Genomic DNA, 18,118 nt, shown 5'->3' with positions numbered 1-18,118 from the left:
AAAAACCATTTAGTTTAAGCTGCATCTAACTTGGCCAGTAGGTGAAATATTGCTGACCCCTGCTTTTAGTGCTCACTTGGTGAATGTGAGACTCCTTCTTAATTGGGAGTTTCGATAAGATCTGATCCAATGCCTGCTAGCCAATGTATTGGTCACAGTTCTCTAGAGGATCATAACTGTGAGAGTGAATCTCTCTCTCCCGTTCCCTCTACACACACACACACACACACACACACACACACACACACACGTATGCATGTATGTATGTACGTGCATAAAATATATTTTATCTGTAATTTCATGTAATTCATTATATATCTATTATTTTATTTACTAATTTATTAATTCATTCGAGTGGCTTTAGACTGTGGTCCAGCTAGTTTAGCAAGGGCTGTCTCCCAGTAGAAATTCCAAGAATACAGTATCTGTTCGGTCACTGGCTTACCTGGAGGCCTGGTCTGGGCCGGTAGGCGGGTGGCCAGGGTGAGCCTGGGTGCAGTCAGCGCGTCGCCGGGACTGTGCGGCCACACCTACCCCGCTCCGCGTTCTCAGCAGCCCAGCCATGGGGCGTCAGGTCCAGCGGCTTCGCCAGGCGTTCCGGTCCGGCCGATCGCGGCCGCTATCATGAAACATGATGTCTCAGCTGGTCACAGTATGCTTCAAAATTCCAAAGAATTGGGTTCCAATACCAGTGAAGAGATGCCTCAGCAGCAGGCAGATAAGCAAACAGGCAGAAGACAGAAGCTTCTCCCATGTTCTTTATATAGGTTGCCATGAGAAGGTGTGACCCGGATTTAGGACGGGTCTTCCAATCCTAAGTGATCTGGGTTTAAGGCAGATCTTCCTACCTCAAATGATCTTGATTTAAGGTGGGTCATCCATTCAAGAAAAGCCCCTCATGGGTATGCCCAGGTGCTTGGGTTTGTAGTCAATTCGAGATGTAGTTGACAGCCAAGAATAACCACCGGCCGGGCGGTGGTGGCGCACGCCTTTAATCCCAGCACTCGGGAAGCAGAGGCAGGCGGATCTCTGTGAGTTCGAGGCCAGCCTGGTCTACAAGAGCTAGTTCCAGGACAGGCCCCAAAGCTACAGAGAAACCCTGTCTCGAAAAATCAAAAAAAAAATAAAAATAAAAAAAGAATAACCACCAAGAGTTCCTTAAGTTGATTCAGTGGAAAGAAGCGGCATGGGACCAGAGGCTCTTAATACAACAGGCTGGTTTTTCAGCATGGTGTGTGATAGAAGCGCTCTCTGTGTGCCCTAACAGGTAATTAAAGACAAATGATTGATTTCTCTGTATGTTTGTTGTTGATGCATAGAAAAGCTATCGATTTGTGCAAGTGGCTTCTGTATCTCGCCACACTGCTGCATTTATTGTTTCTAGAAGTTTTCTGGTATGAATTTGGGGCATCTAATGCATCTGTAAGAAGTGTTAGCTTGACTTCTTTCCCGACAGGTATCCCTTTAATTATCTGCTTTTACCTTATTGACTCCTACTAGTGCTTCATGCACAATATTTGAAAGAACTGGGGATAGGGTCATCCTTGTCTCACTCCTGACTTTAGTGAAGTTGCTTCTAGTTTTTCTCAGGTTAGGTTAATGTTGGCTGAGGGTCTCGTATATATAGCTTATCATTCCATTGAAGTAAAATAGAATAAAGCAGAAAAGACCAATTGTTAGATACTGATCTATTGATATACGTAAGCACTGCTTGTATTGCCTCTTTGCCAAGTGTGACTTTATTGCTGCCTGGAACAGAATGACCGAGAGTAATAGCTAAAATAATGGGTCATTGTCCTTAACAACCTGATGGTGGCCACATAGACTTCTCTAAAACCTTTCTTAGTAATAGCTAAAATAATGGGTCATTGTCCTTAACAACCTGATGGTGGCCACATAGACTTCTCTAAAACCTTTCTTAGTAATAGCTAAAATAATGGGTCATTGTCCTTAACAACCTGATGGTGGCCACATAGACTTCTCTAAAACCTTTCTTAGTAATAGCTAAAATAATGGGTCATTGTCCTTAACAACCTGATGGTGGCCACATAGACTTCTCTAAAACCTTTCTTTCTTCCCTGCCTCCCCTGTGGTTTAGAGGATAAAATGAGAATGCAAACTGGACCTGGACTCAAGGACTTTAATGATATCCTGGCTTCAGTCCAAGCCTGACATCTCCTTTGCTCCCTCACTGGTGTCAGAGTGCTTATTCCAGAAACACTCCCTCAAGGTGTGTTCCCTCCAATCTCACTTTCTCTAGGAATTTAGTCTTGAAGGCATGTTGCCTTTTGTCAAAGGCTTTTGCTGCATCTATTGAGATAATCATGTGATTTTTTTGTCCATTTGACCATTTCTGTGGTTTATTATATTTATTGACTTGTGTATGTTGAACCTTCCCTGCTCCTATTCACAGCAGCCTCAAAGAAAATGGAATTATCTATGAATAACCCTAACCAAGGAAGACAAAGACCTCTACAACCAACACTTTAAACTTCTGAAGAAAGAGAGAAAGGCACTAGAAAATGAAAAATGCTCTTGTATTGGTAGAATTAATCCCATCTCCATTTCTCAATGTTCACAGAAATAGAAAGAAAGAAACTAACCTAAATCTCATATGGAACAACAAAAGATCCCAGAATAACCAAAGCAATCCTGAGCAAAAAGAACAATGTTGGTGGGATTGCCATTCAAGTCTTATGTGTATTACAGAGCCACAGTAATGAAAATAGCACAAAAACAGACACGAAGACCAATGCGACAAGATTACAGAAACGTATGTTGTGTAAAACAAAGCATCTTCAACTGTGGTGTTGGGGAAGCTGGATGCCCACATGCAGAAAACTGGAATGGACCTCATCTACCACGTCACACACACACACACACACACACACACACACACACACACACACACCCAAAAGGATCGAAGACCTAAGCCTATAAACAGAAACACTGAAACTTCTAGAAGAAAACACAGGCAGAATCCTACATGATATAGACATAGGAAATGACTGTCTGAAAATAGGACTCCATTTATATATCAATGAAGGCCAACAATTGGTAAATGCTGTTTACCAAGTGTTTACTCAGAAAAGTAAAAAGTGTCTGCAGAGCTAAAGAAACAACCAAATAAGGGGGAAGAACAGATAATGGGAATGAGTCTTTGCCAGCTGTATACATCTGACCAAGGATGTATACGTATATATGTAAAGAACTATAACAAACAAAAAATAACAATTAAAAAACCCACAAAAAAGAGTAAATAAAAGACGGCCTATGACAAATAAAACTGGGACTTGAACAGAGAGCTATCAAAAGAAGGGGAACAAAGACTAACAAATATCCTCAAAAAATGATCGTTGTCCTTACCAATTAGGTAAATGCAAATCAAAAGTTCTGAGATTTCATCTTAGGTCAGTCAGAATGGCAAAAATTAACAAAACAACTGCTAACAGTGCTGGAGGGAATACAGGGGAAATGGAACCCTCGCTCCATGCATTTCAAACTGGTGCAGCCACTGTGAAGATCGGTTCTCAAAGAAATAAAAATATCCCATGACCCAGATATGCCACTTCCTATGCCCAAAGGACTTGCAATCCTATTCAGCAGACACTTGTTCAGCCATGTTTATTGTTGCTCTATTCACAGGGCAGGAAATGGAAATAACCTAAATGTCCTTCAGTTGGCAGATGGAAAATAAAAAAGTGGTATTTGCACACAAGTGGATTCCTTTCAGCTGTAAATCAAAATGAAGCCACAAATTTTGCAGGTAAGTGATTGGCACCAGAAAAGATCATATTGAGTGAACTAACCCAGAAGAGAAAGATAATGGCACATGTTCTCTCTTTTGGAGACTCCTCATTCCAAATCTTCAGATGTGAGTACATACCCTGGAATAAATACAGAAGAAACAAAATACAAAGGGGCCATTTCCACAGTGGTGGGTGGTGGAAGCAGCAGAGAGGGAAATAGCAGGGTACGTCTGATCTAGTGGGAGAAATGGGAAAAACAAGCTGTGCTGACCAATTTTATATCAACTTGACACAGGCTGAAGTCATCCGAGAGAAGGTACCCTCAACTGAAAAAGAATGCTTCCATAAGAAGCATTGTAGGCAAGCCTGTAGGGCATTTTTAAATTAGTTATTGCTTGGGGAGGGCCCAACCCATTGTGGGTGGTGCCACCTCCTGGTCTGTTGGTCCTGGGTTTTATAAGAAGCATGCTGAGAAAGCAATGAGGAGCAAACCGGTAAGCAGCATCTCTCCATGCCCTCTGCAATCAGCTCCTGTTTCTAGATCCCCTTCATTGCTTGAGTTTCTGTCCTGACTTCCTTTTATGAGGAACTGTGCTGTGTAACCATAAGCTGAATAAACCTTTCCTCCCCAAGTTGCTTTGGTCATGATATTTCACTATAGCAACAGTCACCCTAACTAAGACACAGGGGAAGTTCAATTAGGGAGGATGAAGAAGATAAACACGAAGATGGCAGAGGTTAAAAATATCAGCACGGAAGTCTGGAAAAATCATAACAAATTTACTATTAACTATTTACCTTAGAAAATCTATAATACATGCAATTCTATGTATAAACATTTATACATTTTTGAAATAAAATTCTCTCTTCTGGTGGACAAGAGCCAAAGGCCACCTATTGATAGCTTGGGAGGCCTGCTCCCCAAAACTGTCTTCCAGAGTTCAGGTCAGAAGCCCCAGCAGAGGAAAGGGAAACTTAGAATCGCTCTTACTCTGAGGGAAAGGCTCACCTACATGCTGTTCCAGTAATGTCTTTTTATTGTTCTGCCTCTGTTCTAATTCTCCTGTCCTAATTCTAATTCCTCCTAGTTTCTCCTCTTCTAGCCTAAAAACTTTCCTTTTCAGGAGGCTTGGAGCAACTAAGAAAACTACAAGAGTTACCTCTCATTGCTCAAAAGTACATTCTTAGGGTAAGTGAATAAGGAGCTGAGTGATTTACCATGGCAACACAAGGATTTCAAGGTTTCAGGAGTAAGACTGTGACCAGACTGGGAGGGGGACACAGTTTCCAGTGACAAACTTTGAGACATAGGTCTATTGTCAGCAGACTGGCAAGCGAAGAATTGGCATGCTTCTCTTAGGGTGCTTTGTGTAGCAACCTGGTTGGACACCTGCAACTCTGACCTATGCATAGCTGTAAAGTTTTAAACTCACGATCTATTTACAAAAAGCCTTTAGTCTAGTTTGAACTTGCTCTGAGGTGAAAGTGAGCTAATTGTGTGCAATTAATCTGTGCAAAGGAACAAGGCAGGCTTTTCAGTGACTACAGTCCTCATGGGACAATAGAAGTTATGAAACGTATTCTAGTATATTTTCTATATATCAAAATTATACACACAAATGTTGAAAAGTCATCTTCCTGACTGTCCACAGATATATATGCCTATCAGATGGAATATTTTCATGAGATAAACACATAAGCAGTAGGAATACACCCAAAGCTATTCTTAGGGAAGAAATAAAGTGGCCCATGAGAGAAATTACAGGCAGTTGGTTTTCAGAGTCAGTGGTCCTGTAAGCCTTGGTAGACAGGATTATCTCCACCAGAGTCTGGTGGGTTGACACTTGAATCATCAGTTGCCATATGCTTTATACTTCTATGGCCCCTGCAGCCACCTAATAAAACCCCAGCACCAGGAATAGGAAACTAGTCAGGGTTGCTCAAGAGACTCAAACCATTATAAACTATTGCTATTGCCTTTGGTTTCCCCACAGAGGCAGACACTAAGTCTATGTTTCTGAGAACACCATGCACTTCAGATACAGGGCAGAGAGGCCTTTGAGCTGGAACTAACCAGGAAGCCTCTTACCTAAATACTGCCTTTCATACACAGTACCAGAAGGAACCACGAAACCTTCCAAAAGAGGGAAACAACCAATGGTTCTACCTAGCTATGATGCCTCTTAACCACAAGGACCAGCATAACACAGTAAGTCAAGGAATGCAATAGTGGCACATACACCTTAGCAGTAACCAACAGCTCTCTAATTGGACTTCAGGCCCACTCAACAAGAAGGAAGCCTGGTACAGGAAACCTAGCCAACTACCCAGGAATGGTGTAGTGAGGTATCTTGGAGGACAGCCTACAATTACTTTACTAAGCTGCATAATCCATAACCACACTCTAACTATCTTTCCTTAGATTTACAGGTAAGTATAGTCTGTAGTAAGAGCTGCGGGCCTCTTCCCACAGCCTGGCTCCTGGCCACCCGGCTAGCTCAGTCGGTAGGGCATGAGACTCTTAATCTCAGGGTCGTGGGTTCGAGCCCCACGTTGGGCACCAGATGAAGGCGTAAATCACAAACAATCCCACACCAGTTTGGAATTATGATTAATAGGGTGATATTTGTTTAAAGGGGAAAAAACTTACAGATCACCGTCCCAGACAACAGCCCTCTGCGCAATCAGAAAGGAGTCTAGTCGCCAGAAACAGAGCAGGAAGCAAAGAGAGAGAGAGAGTGGCCGCTTTTTAAAAGAGAGAGACCATGCCCCAATGGGCTGGTATCTCAGTGGCTATTGGCTGGAGGAGCGGAAGGACCTCCTGCAACAATAGTCTTCATCTCTCATCAAAAAAAAAAAAAAAAAAAAAAAAGAAATTTCTTTGCCTTAGATGCAGGAGACCCTTCTAGAAAAATGCAGTCAAGCAAATTATGGAGTTGTAGATTACAGTCTTCATGCACAATAAAAATGCTGCATCTAAGGATCAGGGAACATTGTAGAAGAGAGGGTGGAAAGATTGTTAAGAGACAGAGGAACAGGAAATTTGCTGTGAGACTGTGTCTTTTAATAAAGTCAGAAGCTAGATACATAAATTGTCAACAATGTGTTTGTATAAACATGAGCTGAACAAGGACAACAACAATAAGTTATGCAAACATGGATGGGGAAATCCCATGAGCCCTTGACCCTACACAAAGTACCACAGGCAATTAAAGAATGCCGATAGTGAGGAAATAGTTTTCCTCAGGGAAGAGCACAATAATTGCTTATCCAATCAGTACCAGATGTTCAGCTTTGAAAGCATACATACAGGTGATGTTAAGAGACTGAGCAGGATGTATTTATGTATTTAGAAATACATATATGTCTGGTTTAACTGGAGGAACTGGAGACTGGACAGCCCAGAGTCCTAGAGTAGAGCCAAACATGACTGACAAACAAACAAACAAATAAAACCAAACCAAACCAAATAAAACCTCCAAACAATGATATGGTTCCTGATGATATTCTGCTATACTCTTATATTGGTTCCTTATCCAGTCATTATCAGAGAGGCTTCCACCAAGAGCAGATGGGAGTGGGTACAGAGGCCTACAGTCAGGCAGACACTACACAGAGAGGAAGTCTAAATTTGAGAACTCTATCAGGTCCCTCCTCTTAGAGATTGGAGAATCCAGGGGGCAGGGGATGTAGGAGTCAGACGGGATGTAGGATACCAAGAGAATATGGCTCACTGAATCAACTAAGCAGGGCTCACAGTGGCTTACAAAGACTGAAGCGGTAAGTACAGGGCCTGCATAGGTCTGCACCAGGTTGTGGATGCTAGGAGTCCCACATAAATACCAAGTTAACAGTGGGAGCAGATGTATCTCTGACCCTTTGGCCTGTTCTTGGGGCTTTTTCCCTCCTATTGGGTTGTCTTGTCCAGGCTTGATATTGTATCTTGTTTTGTCCTGTTTGTCTGTCCTATCTTGGAAGCATGCTCTTTTCTGAAGAGAAAATGGTTGGGAATTGGATCTTGGGGAGGAAGGGAAATGAGGAGGGAGCTAGAAGGAGTGGAAGGAGGGACACTGGTTGAGCTGCATTGTATAAAAGAAGAATCTATTTACTTTTAATTAAAAATGTGTGTGTGTGTGTGTGTGTGTGTGTGTGTGTGTGTGTGTGTGTAAGAACAGTTAATGAAAAAAGAGGCTGTAATTTGAAGCTGGGTATCTGGGAACATTTAGAGGAAAGAGGCGAAAGTGGGAACTTTTTTAATTATACCACACTCTCAAAATAATAAAAGAAACAAAAATTTAAAACAACACCACTAACAAAAGCCAAATGTTTGATTATAGTGTAAACTCCAGGACAACTCTGAGGCCATTTCTGAGGCCTCTCAGCCTTAGTACTTTCTCCGTCCCCTGGGAACCTAACAACTACACATGCACGTACTGGAATGTTGGGGACTTTCCATCTCCCTGTGTCCTTGTGGATGTTCTCCAAACAGAGCTCCGTTCCTGGAATTGGGACAAGATAACCCCCAGATGTTTTGACTCAGTCCCTGGAAAGGGGGTCAAAGTAATCCTCAGATGTTCCCTCTTACCTCGCCTGATCTGGCAACTGCTCTCCAGCCTGGCTCAGATCAATTATTGTTAGTAGCCCTTTGAATAAGCCAATCCTAATAGTTGAAAAACAACCCCCAAGCTTCCCCTTTATTTCTATGGCTTTTTACTTTAAAAGTAGCTTGTGACAGTCATTTGGGGTCTTTTGGCTTCTTGAATGCTGAAGGACCCTGTCACGACAGAATTAAGTCCTCTTGCTTTTACATCAACTGCGGTGTGAGAGTGGTCTCTTGGGGCAACTCCTCCTTGGTAATTGGACTTCAGGGTCCAACAATAGGTTGATATAATTGAGATGTCATTCTATCAATATCAACTGTAACATACTTTCTGTCTTGCCTCAAAACAAAACAAAACAAAACAAAAACTTCATCACTATCACCAGATGTCTTAGTTTGGATATCTATTGCTGCTACTAAACATCATGACTAAAGAAATTTGGGGAGGAAAATGTTTATTTGACTTACACATTCAACACTGTTCATTATCAAAAGAAATCAGGAAAGAGCTCAAACAGAGCAGGATACTGGAGGCAGAAGCTGATGCAGAAGCCAAGGAAGAGTGGTGCTTACTGACTTGCTCATTATGGCTTCCTCAGCCTTCTTTCTTATAGAACCCAGGACTACCAACCCAGGGATGGCACCACCCAAAATGGGCTGGGCTCTAGACAGCGACTTCTGATTCTGCTCCTAAAGCCTTCAATGTTTCAGGTGTGACCATGGATTCAGGCTTTTAAGAAAAGGATGTGTCCTTTCCAATGCACCCTCTAACTATCCCAAAAGAGTCACAGTAGCCCACGAAGTTTAATATTACATATTTACATAATTTTTCTGGGAAGGATGATTTTAATGACAAGAGTCTTGGAGAAATGCTAATAAATCAGCGATGTCAGGAGTTAATGGGAACAGTCTAGAGATGGTGAAGTAGAATCAGAAGCCCTCGGTTCTCTCAATGCTAATAACTGTGCCAAACCCCAAGAACTTAAGGGAGAAGGACATGAACACAAGGGATAAATAGTGCCAGCTATTAAGAGTAAGTTTTCAAGTTATGATGCTTATAGAATAAAGGAAAAAAAACTGGCATATCCCCAGAGGAGTCGGAGTAGCACAGATTGTAGGATGGATTGATCCAGCTTCAGTGGTGAGTTGGTTGTGAGAATCTAGACCTCACCAGATGGAAATATTAATCACTAGAGACAAAAATGTCTCTCATTCTGCATGATGCTGTAACTGCAAATGCTGTCAGTTGGGCAAACGGTTCTACCTGTAGGTGTGCAGAGTTAGAAAACTCCCTTTGTGGCTTGCAGCACTGCTTATGCCTCTAGTTTTAGAGCTATAGATCAAGTAGGTAATGGTTATGGGTGGAAAAGTTGGGGGGTGGAAGGGAAAAGAAGCAAAGGAACAAACTGGTAATTGTAAGTATTTTTAGAAACTAAAGGAAACAAAACTTATTGTAAAACTGTCCGACCAAACCATTGAAATTGTATAAATAAAAATGGCCTAGGCTATTCAGGGCCACTTGTTTGAACAACAGTGCCAACTTCACACATTATCCCAGGCCATTGAACCTACCTGGAGCGAGGCTTCCAGCAACTGTACTTCCTCTTTACTGGGAATTTTTTTTAGTTGTGCAAAATCTTTTTAGTTTTATGAAGTTTCATTTGTCCATTATTGGCTTGAACAAATGGAGTCCATTTGGAAAGTCCTTTTCTACACAGATAGCATGGGGGTTCTGCCTATATTCTCTAGCAGTTTCAGGGTTTCAGTTCCAAGGCTTTGATCCATTTGGATTCAGTGGTGTGTGTGTGTGTGTGTGTGTGTGTGTGTGTGTGTGTGTTCAAGGTGATAGACAATGGGTCCATTTTATTTTTCCACATGTGGACATCCAATTTCTCATCACCATTTCTTGAAGACATTTTTTTTTCCTCCAGCTTATGCTTTTGGCATCCCTGTCAAATATTAATTGACTGAAGCTGTGCATGCTGATGTTTGGGTCTGATTTTTGCTTATTAGTCTACACATTCACTTTGTGCCAGTGCCATGTTGCTTATGTTGCTATGCTTCTATAATATATGTTAAGATCTGGCATGGTAATCTCTTCAACATTGTTTTGCTTAGGATTGTTTTGGTTATCTGTTTTATTTGTGTGTGTGATTTTGTATGAATGTTAGGATAGTATTTTATTTATTTTAATTATATATATATATATATATATATATATATATATATATATATATACACACACACACCTGTTTTATTTGTGTGTGTGATTTTGTATGAATGTTAGGATAGTATTTTATTTATTTTAATTATATATATATATATATATGTAATTTGTAAACCATAAGATGTGGATTTTGATTGGGGTTGATTTGAATCTGTAAGCACCTTTTGGTAATTTGATCATTTTCACAATATTAATTCTACTAATCCATGAGAGGGATGTCTTTCTATTTCCTAGTACCTTTCTCTCTTTCTACAGAGGTCTAAATTTTCATTGTGGAAGTACTGGACTTCTTTGGCTAGGTTTACTTCCAGATATTTTATTTCCTTTGAGGTTGTTGTGAATGGGAGTGTGTCTATGATCTCCTTCTTAATATTCTTGTTCAATAGAAAAGCTATTGATTTGTGGATGTGGGTTGTTTATTCTGCAAGGTTGCGGAATTGATTTATCACTTCTAGAAGTTTTCGAGAGGAATTTTTGGCATCTCCAATGTATAGTGTCATGTCATCTGAAAGCAGGGAGTTTGGCTTCTTTGTTTGTTATTTGTATACTTTAATTTCCTTCTTTTCTCTTAGTGCCTCAGCAAGTACTTTGAGCACAATGTTGAAAAGGATGCAGAGAGTAGATGTCCCTGTCTGCTCGTTGCAGTGGGATTGCTTCAAGCTTTTCTCTTTTCAGGATGATATTGTTTGTCATACATATCTTTTATTATGTTGGTGCATATCCCTGACAGACATCCATTTTCTAGGACCTTTATTGTGAAAGTATGTTTTACCCCCTCTCCCCCACGTCTATGGAGATGATCGTGTAATTTTTGTCCTGAAGTCTGTTTATATAGCCCATTACACTAATTGACTTTGTATGTTGAACCATCCATGCATTTTAGGGGTAAAGCCAATGGGTCATGGAGTATACTCTTATGACTTTTGTATTCTCACCAGATATGGCTGTACCACACCCATAAACAAAGAACTTCAGATAACAAATACCAGCTGAGAGAGGACAAATTAACCTCTCACATAGAAGAGACCCATATTGGTGATCTGATACACAATAGTAAGCTCTAAAGACACATACACACAAATAACAACAATACATTCAGCACTTGTATTTATATATTTGTGCACATAATATATATATGAAATTATAATGAAAATCAATGAAATATAGACTATAAAATTGAGAATGAGGTGTATGGCATGTGTTGAAGGGAGGGTCTTCGAACGAAGCTGGTGGAAGAAAAGGAAAAAGGAAAGAATATGTAATTCTAGTTTAGTTAAAATCTGACTCTGAACATAAACAAATTCAGAAAAATTGAAATAATTCTATGTATCTTTTCTGACCACAATGTAATAAACTTACATCAATAACAAAGGAATCCCTAGTAATCAAACAAACTCATAAATATTGAAGAACATGATGATGAATAAGTCATAGAAGAAATATAGAGAGAAATATAAAGATTCCTGGAACTAAAATAAAATGAAACCAGCACAAGAAAACCTCTGGGCTCATATAACACAATTAAATAAAGTCTCCGCCACAGCTAAGATTGAATATGTGTTGCTTGCATGAAAATGGGTAGAACTGGAGGTCACTGTGTTAAGTGAACTAAGACCCATAAAGACTTGTATCCTATGTTTTCTTTAAGATGAGGAAAATACATGAAAATGCAATGGGGTGTGCCGGGAAAGATGAAAAGAAGAGTGAGGGGTAGGAAAGAGTCACAGAAGTGAATACAATAAAAATACATTGTATTCATGTATGGAAATGTAAAAACAACTCATTTTGTACAATTAATATGCAATGATAAAAGGAAAAAATAGAAAACCTCTGGGGCACAAAAACAGCACTGAGAGGGAAGCATAACAGGTTGTTCCATTATTAAAAAATATTGACACAAATAAATAACTTAATGATGCAACTCAAGAATTTGGAAAAAGAATAACAAACCAAATCCAAATACAGTAGACTAGAAGAAAAAGCAAAAATAATATGGAAAAGTCAGGAAATACAAGTGAAGATAATACAAAGAGTCAACAAATCTAAAATCTGGCTCTCTTAAATGGTAAATTGAATCAGTAGAACTTTGACATACTGTGATTTCATTTAGTTCCATGAATGTAATGTTAGTCTTCATAGTTGTGTAAGATTTCTTTAAATATTTTCAGCAGTGACGATTTAAGGGTGATAAATTTCTTGTGTTTCTGAATATTGTGAATGTCTTGATTGATTTGAAGGATAATAGTTTCCATCCCATTAATTTCCATGCCACACTCCTCACTTGTTTTAGCTTTGTGACTATAATGAAAAAGGCTGAGTGTTTCCTCCTCCAGACTATTATAATATTGGAATTGTTTTGTAATGGGGACAATAAGGTCAAGGACTTTTGTGATCATAACTTGGTCAAAAAATTATGAGTCACTCCTTTGTTTTAGAAAAGAATAATAAAATTCATGGATATATTAACAGTTGTATACCCAAACAAAGTCAAGGCTTTGAAGGACTCATGAGACCTATTCATTCCAGGATACATTCATCAGAAGAGAGACAAAAGAAACATGAAGCAAACATTTGGCCAAAGTAATGTCATGGTCTTAGTAGGTTATATTTTGGAAGGTAGACAAGCACATAGAGATGGATAAATCAAGTCTGATTCACATGACACTTAATCAGGTGTCTTGGGAACAGAGACTCCACAAGAAAAACTTATTTCTAAGAAGAGCAAAGTCCCCTAGGAAAATGATGTAATCAGGATTGGAGATGGCAAGAGGGAATGGTGTATATAATATGCAGGTACAGAGAATTTTAAATATCTCCCCAACCTTTGCCTCCACATTTCAACCTTGCTGTGGACAGAGCATTTCTGTTTTCTTTAGCATATTCACCTAATTTGGAAATTAATACATGACCCCTGCCTGCCATAGTAAAATTATCTCCAGTTCTTATTTTCAGCCATCAGGGAGAAAATTACATTTCTAATCACTGTCTTTTCATTCAGAAGCCCTATCCAGGTGAGTCTGAGGTCTCATCAGTTGTGACAGAAATGAGACAGAGATCAAAAGCAAGGCCACGTAGAGTGACTTATCCAGGAGGCTGCAGTTGTCAACAGCCAGTTAAAACTTGTCTGATTAATCCACTGATGCAATCATCCGAAGAAGCAAGTTTTCTTCAAGCGAAACCTCCATTTATAGTCAATTTGCTGGATAGAGAAGCATCCTATGAACTGTGGAGGAACACAGTGAAATGAGGATGCTCCTTCTTTCTGAGATGAAACATCAGTTTGATTAGCTTATACTAAACTTATGCCATGAGTCTTCCCAAGTAGTTTTTACTTTTGGCTTTTTCTGTTTCATTAAATGGTTCTCTCTTCATACTAACGAGTTTTTTTTAATGTAACTTTATTTTTTCTTTTTTTTAAAATTTATTTATTTATTAAGGATTTCTGCCTCCTCCCCGCCACCACCTCCCATTTCCCTCCCCCTCCCCCGATCAAGTCCCTCTCCCTCATCAGCTTGAAGAGCAATCAGGGTTCCCTGACCTGTGGGAAGTCCAAGGACCGCCCACCTCCATCCATACTAACGAGTTTTTGCAGCATTGTACATAATTTTGTTCCTCAAATCTATATGTAGGTTTTTTTTTTAAAAGTGTTCTTTCAAAATGTATGGGTTGTTTTCACACAGTTTTTGTTTTGACCTTTTGTAGTATGTTAGCTAGAGGACTGGTATCATCTTACTCTAGACTGATAGCCATATATTTAAGTTTTATTTAAATATTTAAGTTTCTATAACAAGCATTCCCTATTGAAATCACATGACTACAGGCAACACTAAACAGCCTCAGCAGGTTGTATTTATACATCTATCTATATATGGATATCATTACCTCTCTCTCTCTCTCTCCTCTCTCTCTCTCTCTCTCTCTCTATATATATATATATATGTGTGTGTGTGTGTGTGTGTGTGTGTGTGTGTGTGTGTGTGTGTGTGTGAAATAATGACAAAGAAAAAAGCTATAATTCTGGGAGGAAGAGACAGAGAAGACATGGGAAGGATTAGAAGGAGGAAAAACAAGAAACAAAGTGATATTTTTATAATTTTTAAAAATTGAAAAGATAGGCTATATAGCTGAGTTTAAATAACTCATTAGCATGTGTTATATTTCTAAATGTACTGAGACTCAATTTCCAATTAATTAAAACAGCTACTGAGTATGTATTATGTATCACAATGTTAAAGAAACATTATAGTATTTATTTATTATTAGGTCACTTCCAATTAAGTTATGAATTTCTCTTGGAAACATTTGTTGATTTTCTGTTTAATTTGTTTAATCCAAATGTTTTAACATGAATTAGTTAAATCTGACATTATTTTTCTGCCACTATTTTTGTTACATAATATCTTTTTTAAAAACCCTTACACCAAATAATGTAAACGTGTTTGGCCAACTGTGAATATTGAAATGAGAATAAAACAGAATACTTCTCATTTGAATCTTTAATTAAAGACAAAGTAGACTGTAGTAAATGCGCATAGAGTTCAATGTCCTCAGGGAACATGCACATCCCGTACTTTGTTTAGTGTAAAAGGTAGAGCAGTGCTGGGAGGTACAGGACTTAATATAATATAGTAAATATAACAGCATTTGTTCATAGAATTTAAGATAGCAGCCACAATTACAGTGCTCCTGTGCTATTTATTCAAACAGATAAATTTTGAAAACCCAGAGTAAGACAGAAAATATACTCTATGGGATGATGGATGTCTAACTGCTTTGTTCACTTGCTAAATTATTGGTATTTGTCTTTCTATATCTGGTGCATGCCACAGAACTAGACACACTGATGTTTCCCTGTGAATCCTAGGACATTTTTATCACAAAATTGAGTAGATCAGAATTTTCAGAGGCCAACAAATAAGAACTGAGGGAGATGGAAACGTGAATAGTAAGACAGGAGGTCACATCGAGACATGAAGGAGATTGTGCCCTACTTAGAGCACCGCAATGACTGTAGCTAAGTGCCATAAACTTCACAGTATGTAGAGGAGAATATTTGGAGTGCTTGAAACACAGGAATTCGTGGTGGTAGACATAGAGATTATCTAGACTTGGTTATTGTGTCATTTATAGATGTATATAGCACTATAAATATATTGTATAATTCAACAGATTCAATTATTATGTGTAAGTTAAAATTTAAATTAACCTTGAAAATAGCAAGAAAAAAATCCTTAGACTTTACATGTGCTGTTCTCTTCCCTTTGCATTTTATGACCAAATGGAAGCTCAGTCTGTGTGGATGTGAGCACCAAAGTGATGAAACAGGTTTTCTTCTGAGTACTTCACTTTGATGGTTTATTGTTCTTGTGATGTCTCGAGGGATATTACTGGGTTTGAAGTGCAGTCAGAATCAAGAAAGCTTTTCTTCCTTTCTGTCTCTCAGGAACCACTTGAGCTAATTAGACAATATTATCCTTGGAGACATTTTTAAAAATAAAATCTGTATCTGTCTTTGCTCATGAAGCCAATGCATTATATTTAATTAATCACTGGGTAGAAAATGATCATGGTAAAATATACTCTCAAGGGTATAAGTGGAGTATGACCCATATTAAAGTGTATTTCCCAACTATAACATCATTCGGAAACATTTGTATTACAAGTCTTCTTGGGTACAGGCTTAGAGTAAGAGAGCAGTTGCAAGTGAATTATACCAGAGACTGCCCCAAAAAGATCCACACTCGGACACAAAACAGGAGCTACCTTATGAGTACTATAGTACAAACTATAGTTTTTCTGTTTAACATTGCATAGTGTTATAGATAATAATGTAATTCCATCAGGTTACTTTTCTTTTTGTTGTTATACTAGCTATATGGAGTTGAAAAATGACACACAAACTTTGAAATTTATTCTCCTGGGAATTTCAGAGGATCCGCTATGGCAACCATTCCTTTTTGGACTGTTTTTGTTCATGTACCTGGCCACTCTGCTTGGGAACCTGCTCATTATCATTGCCACAGTTACAGATTCCAGTCTACACACGCCCATGTACTTTTTCCTCTCTAACCTGTCCTTTGCTGACATTTGTTTTACCTCTGTTAGCATCCCAAAGATGCTAGTGAATATTCAGACACAGAACAAGGGGATTATATATGAAGGCTGTATTGCTCAGGTGTACTTTTTCATACTGTTTGGAGTTTTGGACAACTTTCTTCTCGCTGTGATGGCCTATGACCGATACGTGGCAATCTGTCACCCTCTGCACTATACAGTCATCATGAATCGCAATCTCTGTGGGTTGTTGGTTCTTGGGTCCTGGATCACAACAGTCTTGAATTCCTTGCTACAGAGTTCAATGGCATTGCGGCTGTCTTTCTGTACTGACTTGAATATTCCCCACTTTGTTTGTGAACTTTATCAACTGGTTCAACTTGCCTGTAATGACACGTTCCCTAATGACATGGTGATGTTCTTTGGAGCTGTACTTGTGGGTGGTGGTCCTCTGGCTGGCATCCTTTACTCTTATTCTAAGATAGTTTCCTCCATCCGTGCAATCTCATCAGCACAGGGGAAGTACAAAGCATTTGTCACCTGTGCTTCTCATCTCTCAGTTGTTTCATTGTTCTATTCTACACTCTTGGGTGTGTACTTTAGTTCTTTTGTTACCCAAAACTCACAGTCAACTGCACGAGCATCTGTGATGTACAGTGTGGTCACCCCCATGCTGAACCCTTTCATCTACAGTCTGAGGAATAAGGATCTGATGGGAGCTCTCAGAAGACTCTTTAGAAGGAAGCCATAAAGGAGACATTCATCACAAAGTGCATAATGTCTGGGCAGCGAATACAGGTATCACAACTCCAATCAAATAATTCCAGCTCATTTCCTCTTTCAATTTTTCCCCTAGGGTTTTGATTTCTTTTGATGACCTTACTCCTCTGTAGATTTGTTAGCAAGCTTTTTCTTCTCTGTTGTATCATGTATCATATCAGAGGCCACCTGTAGATTCTCATCTATTTTACATAGCCATGAGTTGTGCTGGTACTTTGGAATAAACTGAACTTGATGAGGTCTTTGATATGATTTTACTATAGAAGAGATTCTGTGACTGGTTTTTACCACTTTTCTGTTCACCTTTCTATATTGCTGCCTTAATATTTCTTACAGTGTAGACTTCGATGTTATTACTTTTATATTTGTGTAAGAGCCTAATACTGATTAGGTTGCTGTGTCTATGTTCAATTTTGTGTTCATAAAGCCCATTGTATTCCTTGGTATACAATAGTAGCAAAATATTCATATAAAATATACATTGGTGTGTACTGGTACCATTGGCCTCATGATACCTGTTCTAATGACATGTTGATGTACTTTCCAGCTGTGCTCACCCCTTTGTTAGCATCCTCACTCTTTTTCTAAGGTAGCTTCATTGTTCCTAAAACCTTTTGTACAGGAATATAAATTTGCAACATCAATTGTCTTAAGGTGGTTTCCAAGTCAGATAAGATCTTCTATATGTAAATATTTAATCATACATTA

At 39.0% G+C, this 18,118-nt stretch overlaps 1 protein-coding gene across 1 annotated transcript; it reads left to right on the top strand.

Moving 5' to 3' along the window:
- The first annotated feature begins 16,451 nt into the window (after positions 1-16,451).
- On the top strand, positions 16,452-17,381 carry LOC101986067 (olfactory receptor 19-like). The gene has a single exon (XM_005370377.1). It carries the CDS (start codon positions 16,452-16,454, stop codon positions 17,379-17,381), a length of 930 nt encoding a protein of 309 aa, XP_005370434.1.
- The last annotated feature ends 737 nt before the right edge of the window (positions 17,382-18,118 follow it).

Source organism: Microtus ochrogaster, unplaced genomic scaffold (assembly GCF_000317375.1).
Source record: "Microtus ochrogaster isolate Prairie Vole_2 unplaced genomic scaffold, MicOch1.0 UNK77, whole genome shotgun sequence".
NCBI classification, from domain to species: Eukaryota; Metazoa; Chordata; class Mammalia; order Rodentia; family Cricetidae; genus Microtus; species Microtus ochrogaster.
Note: the sequence above shows the minus strand (reverse complement) of the source record. Positions and strands in the feature narration are given on the sequence as shown.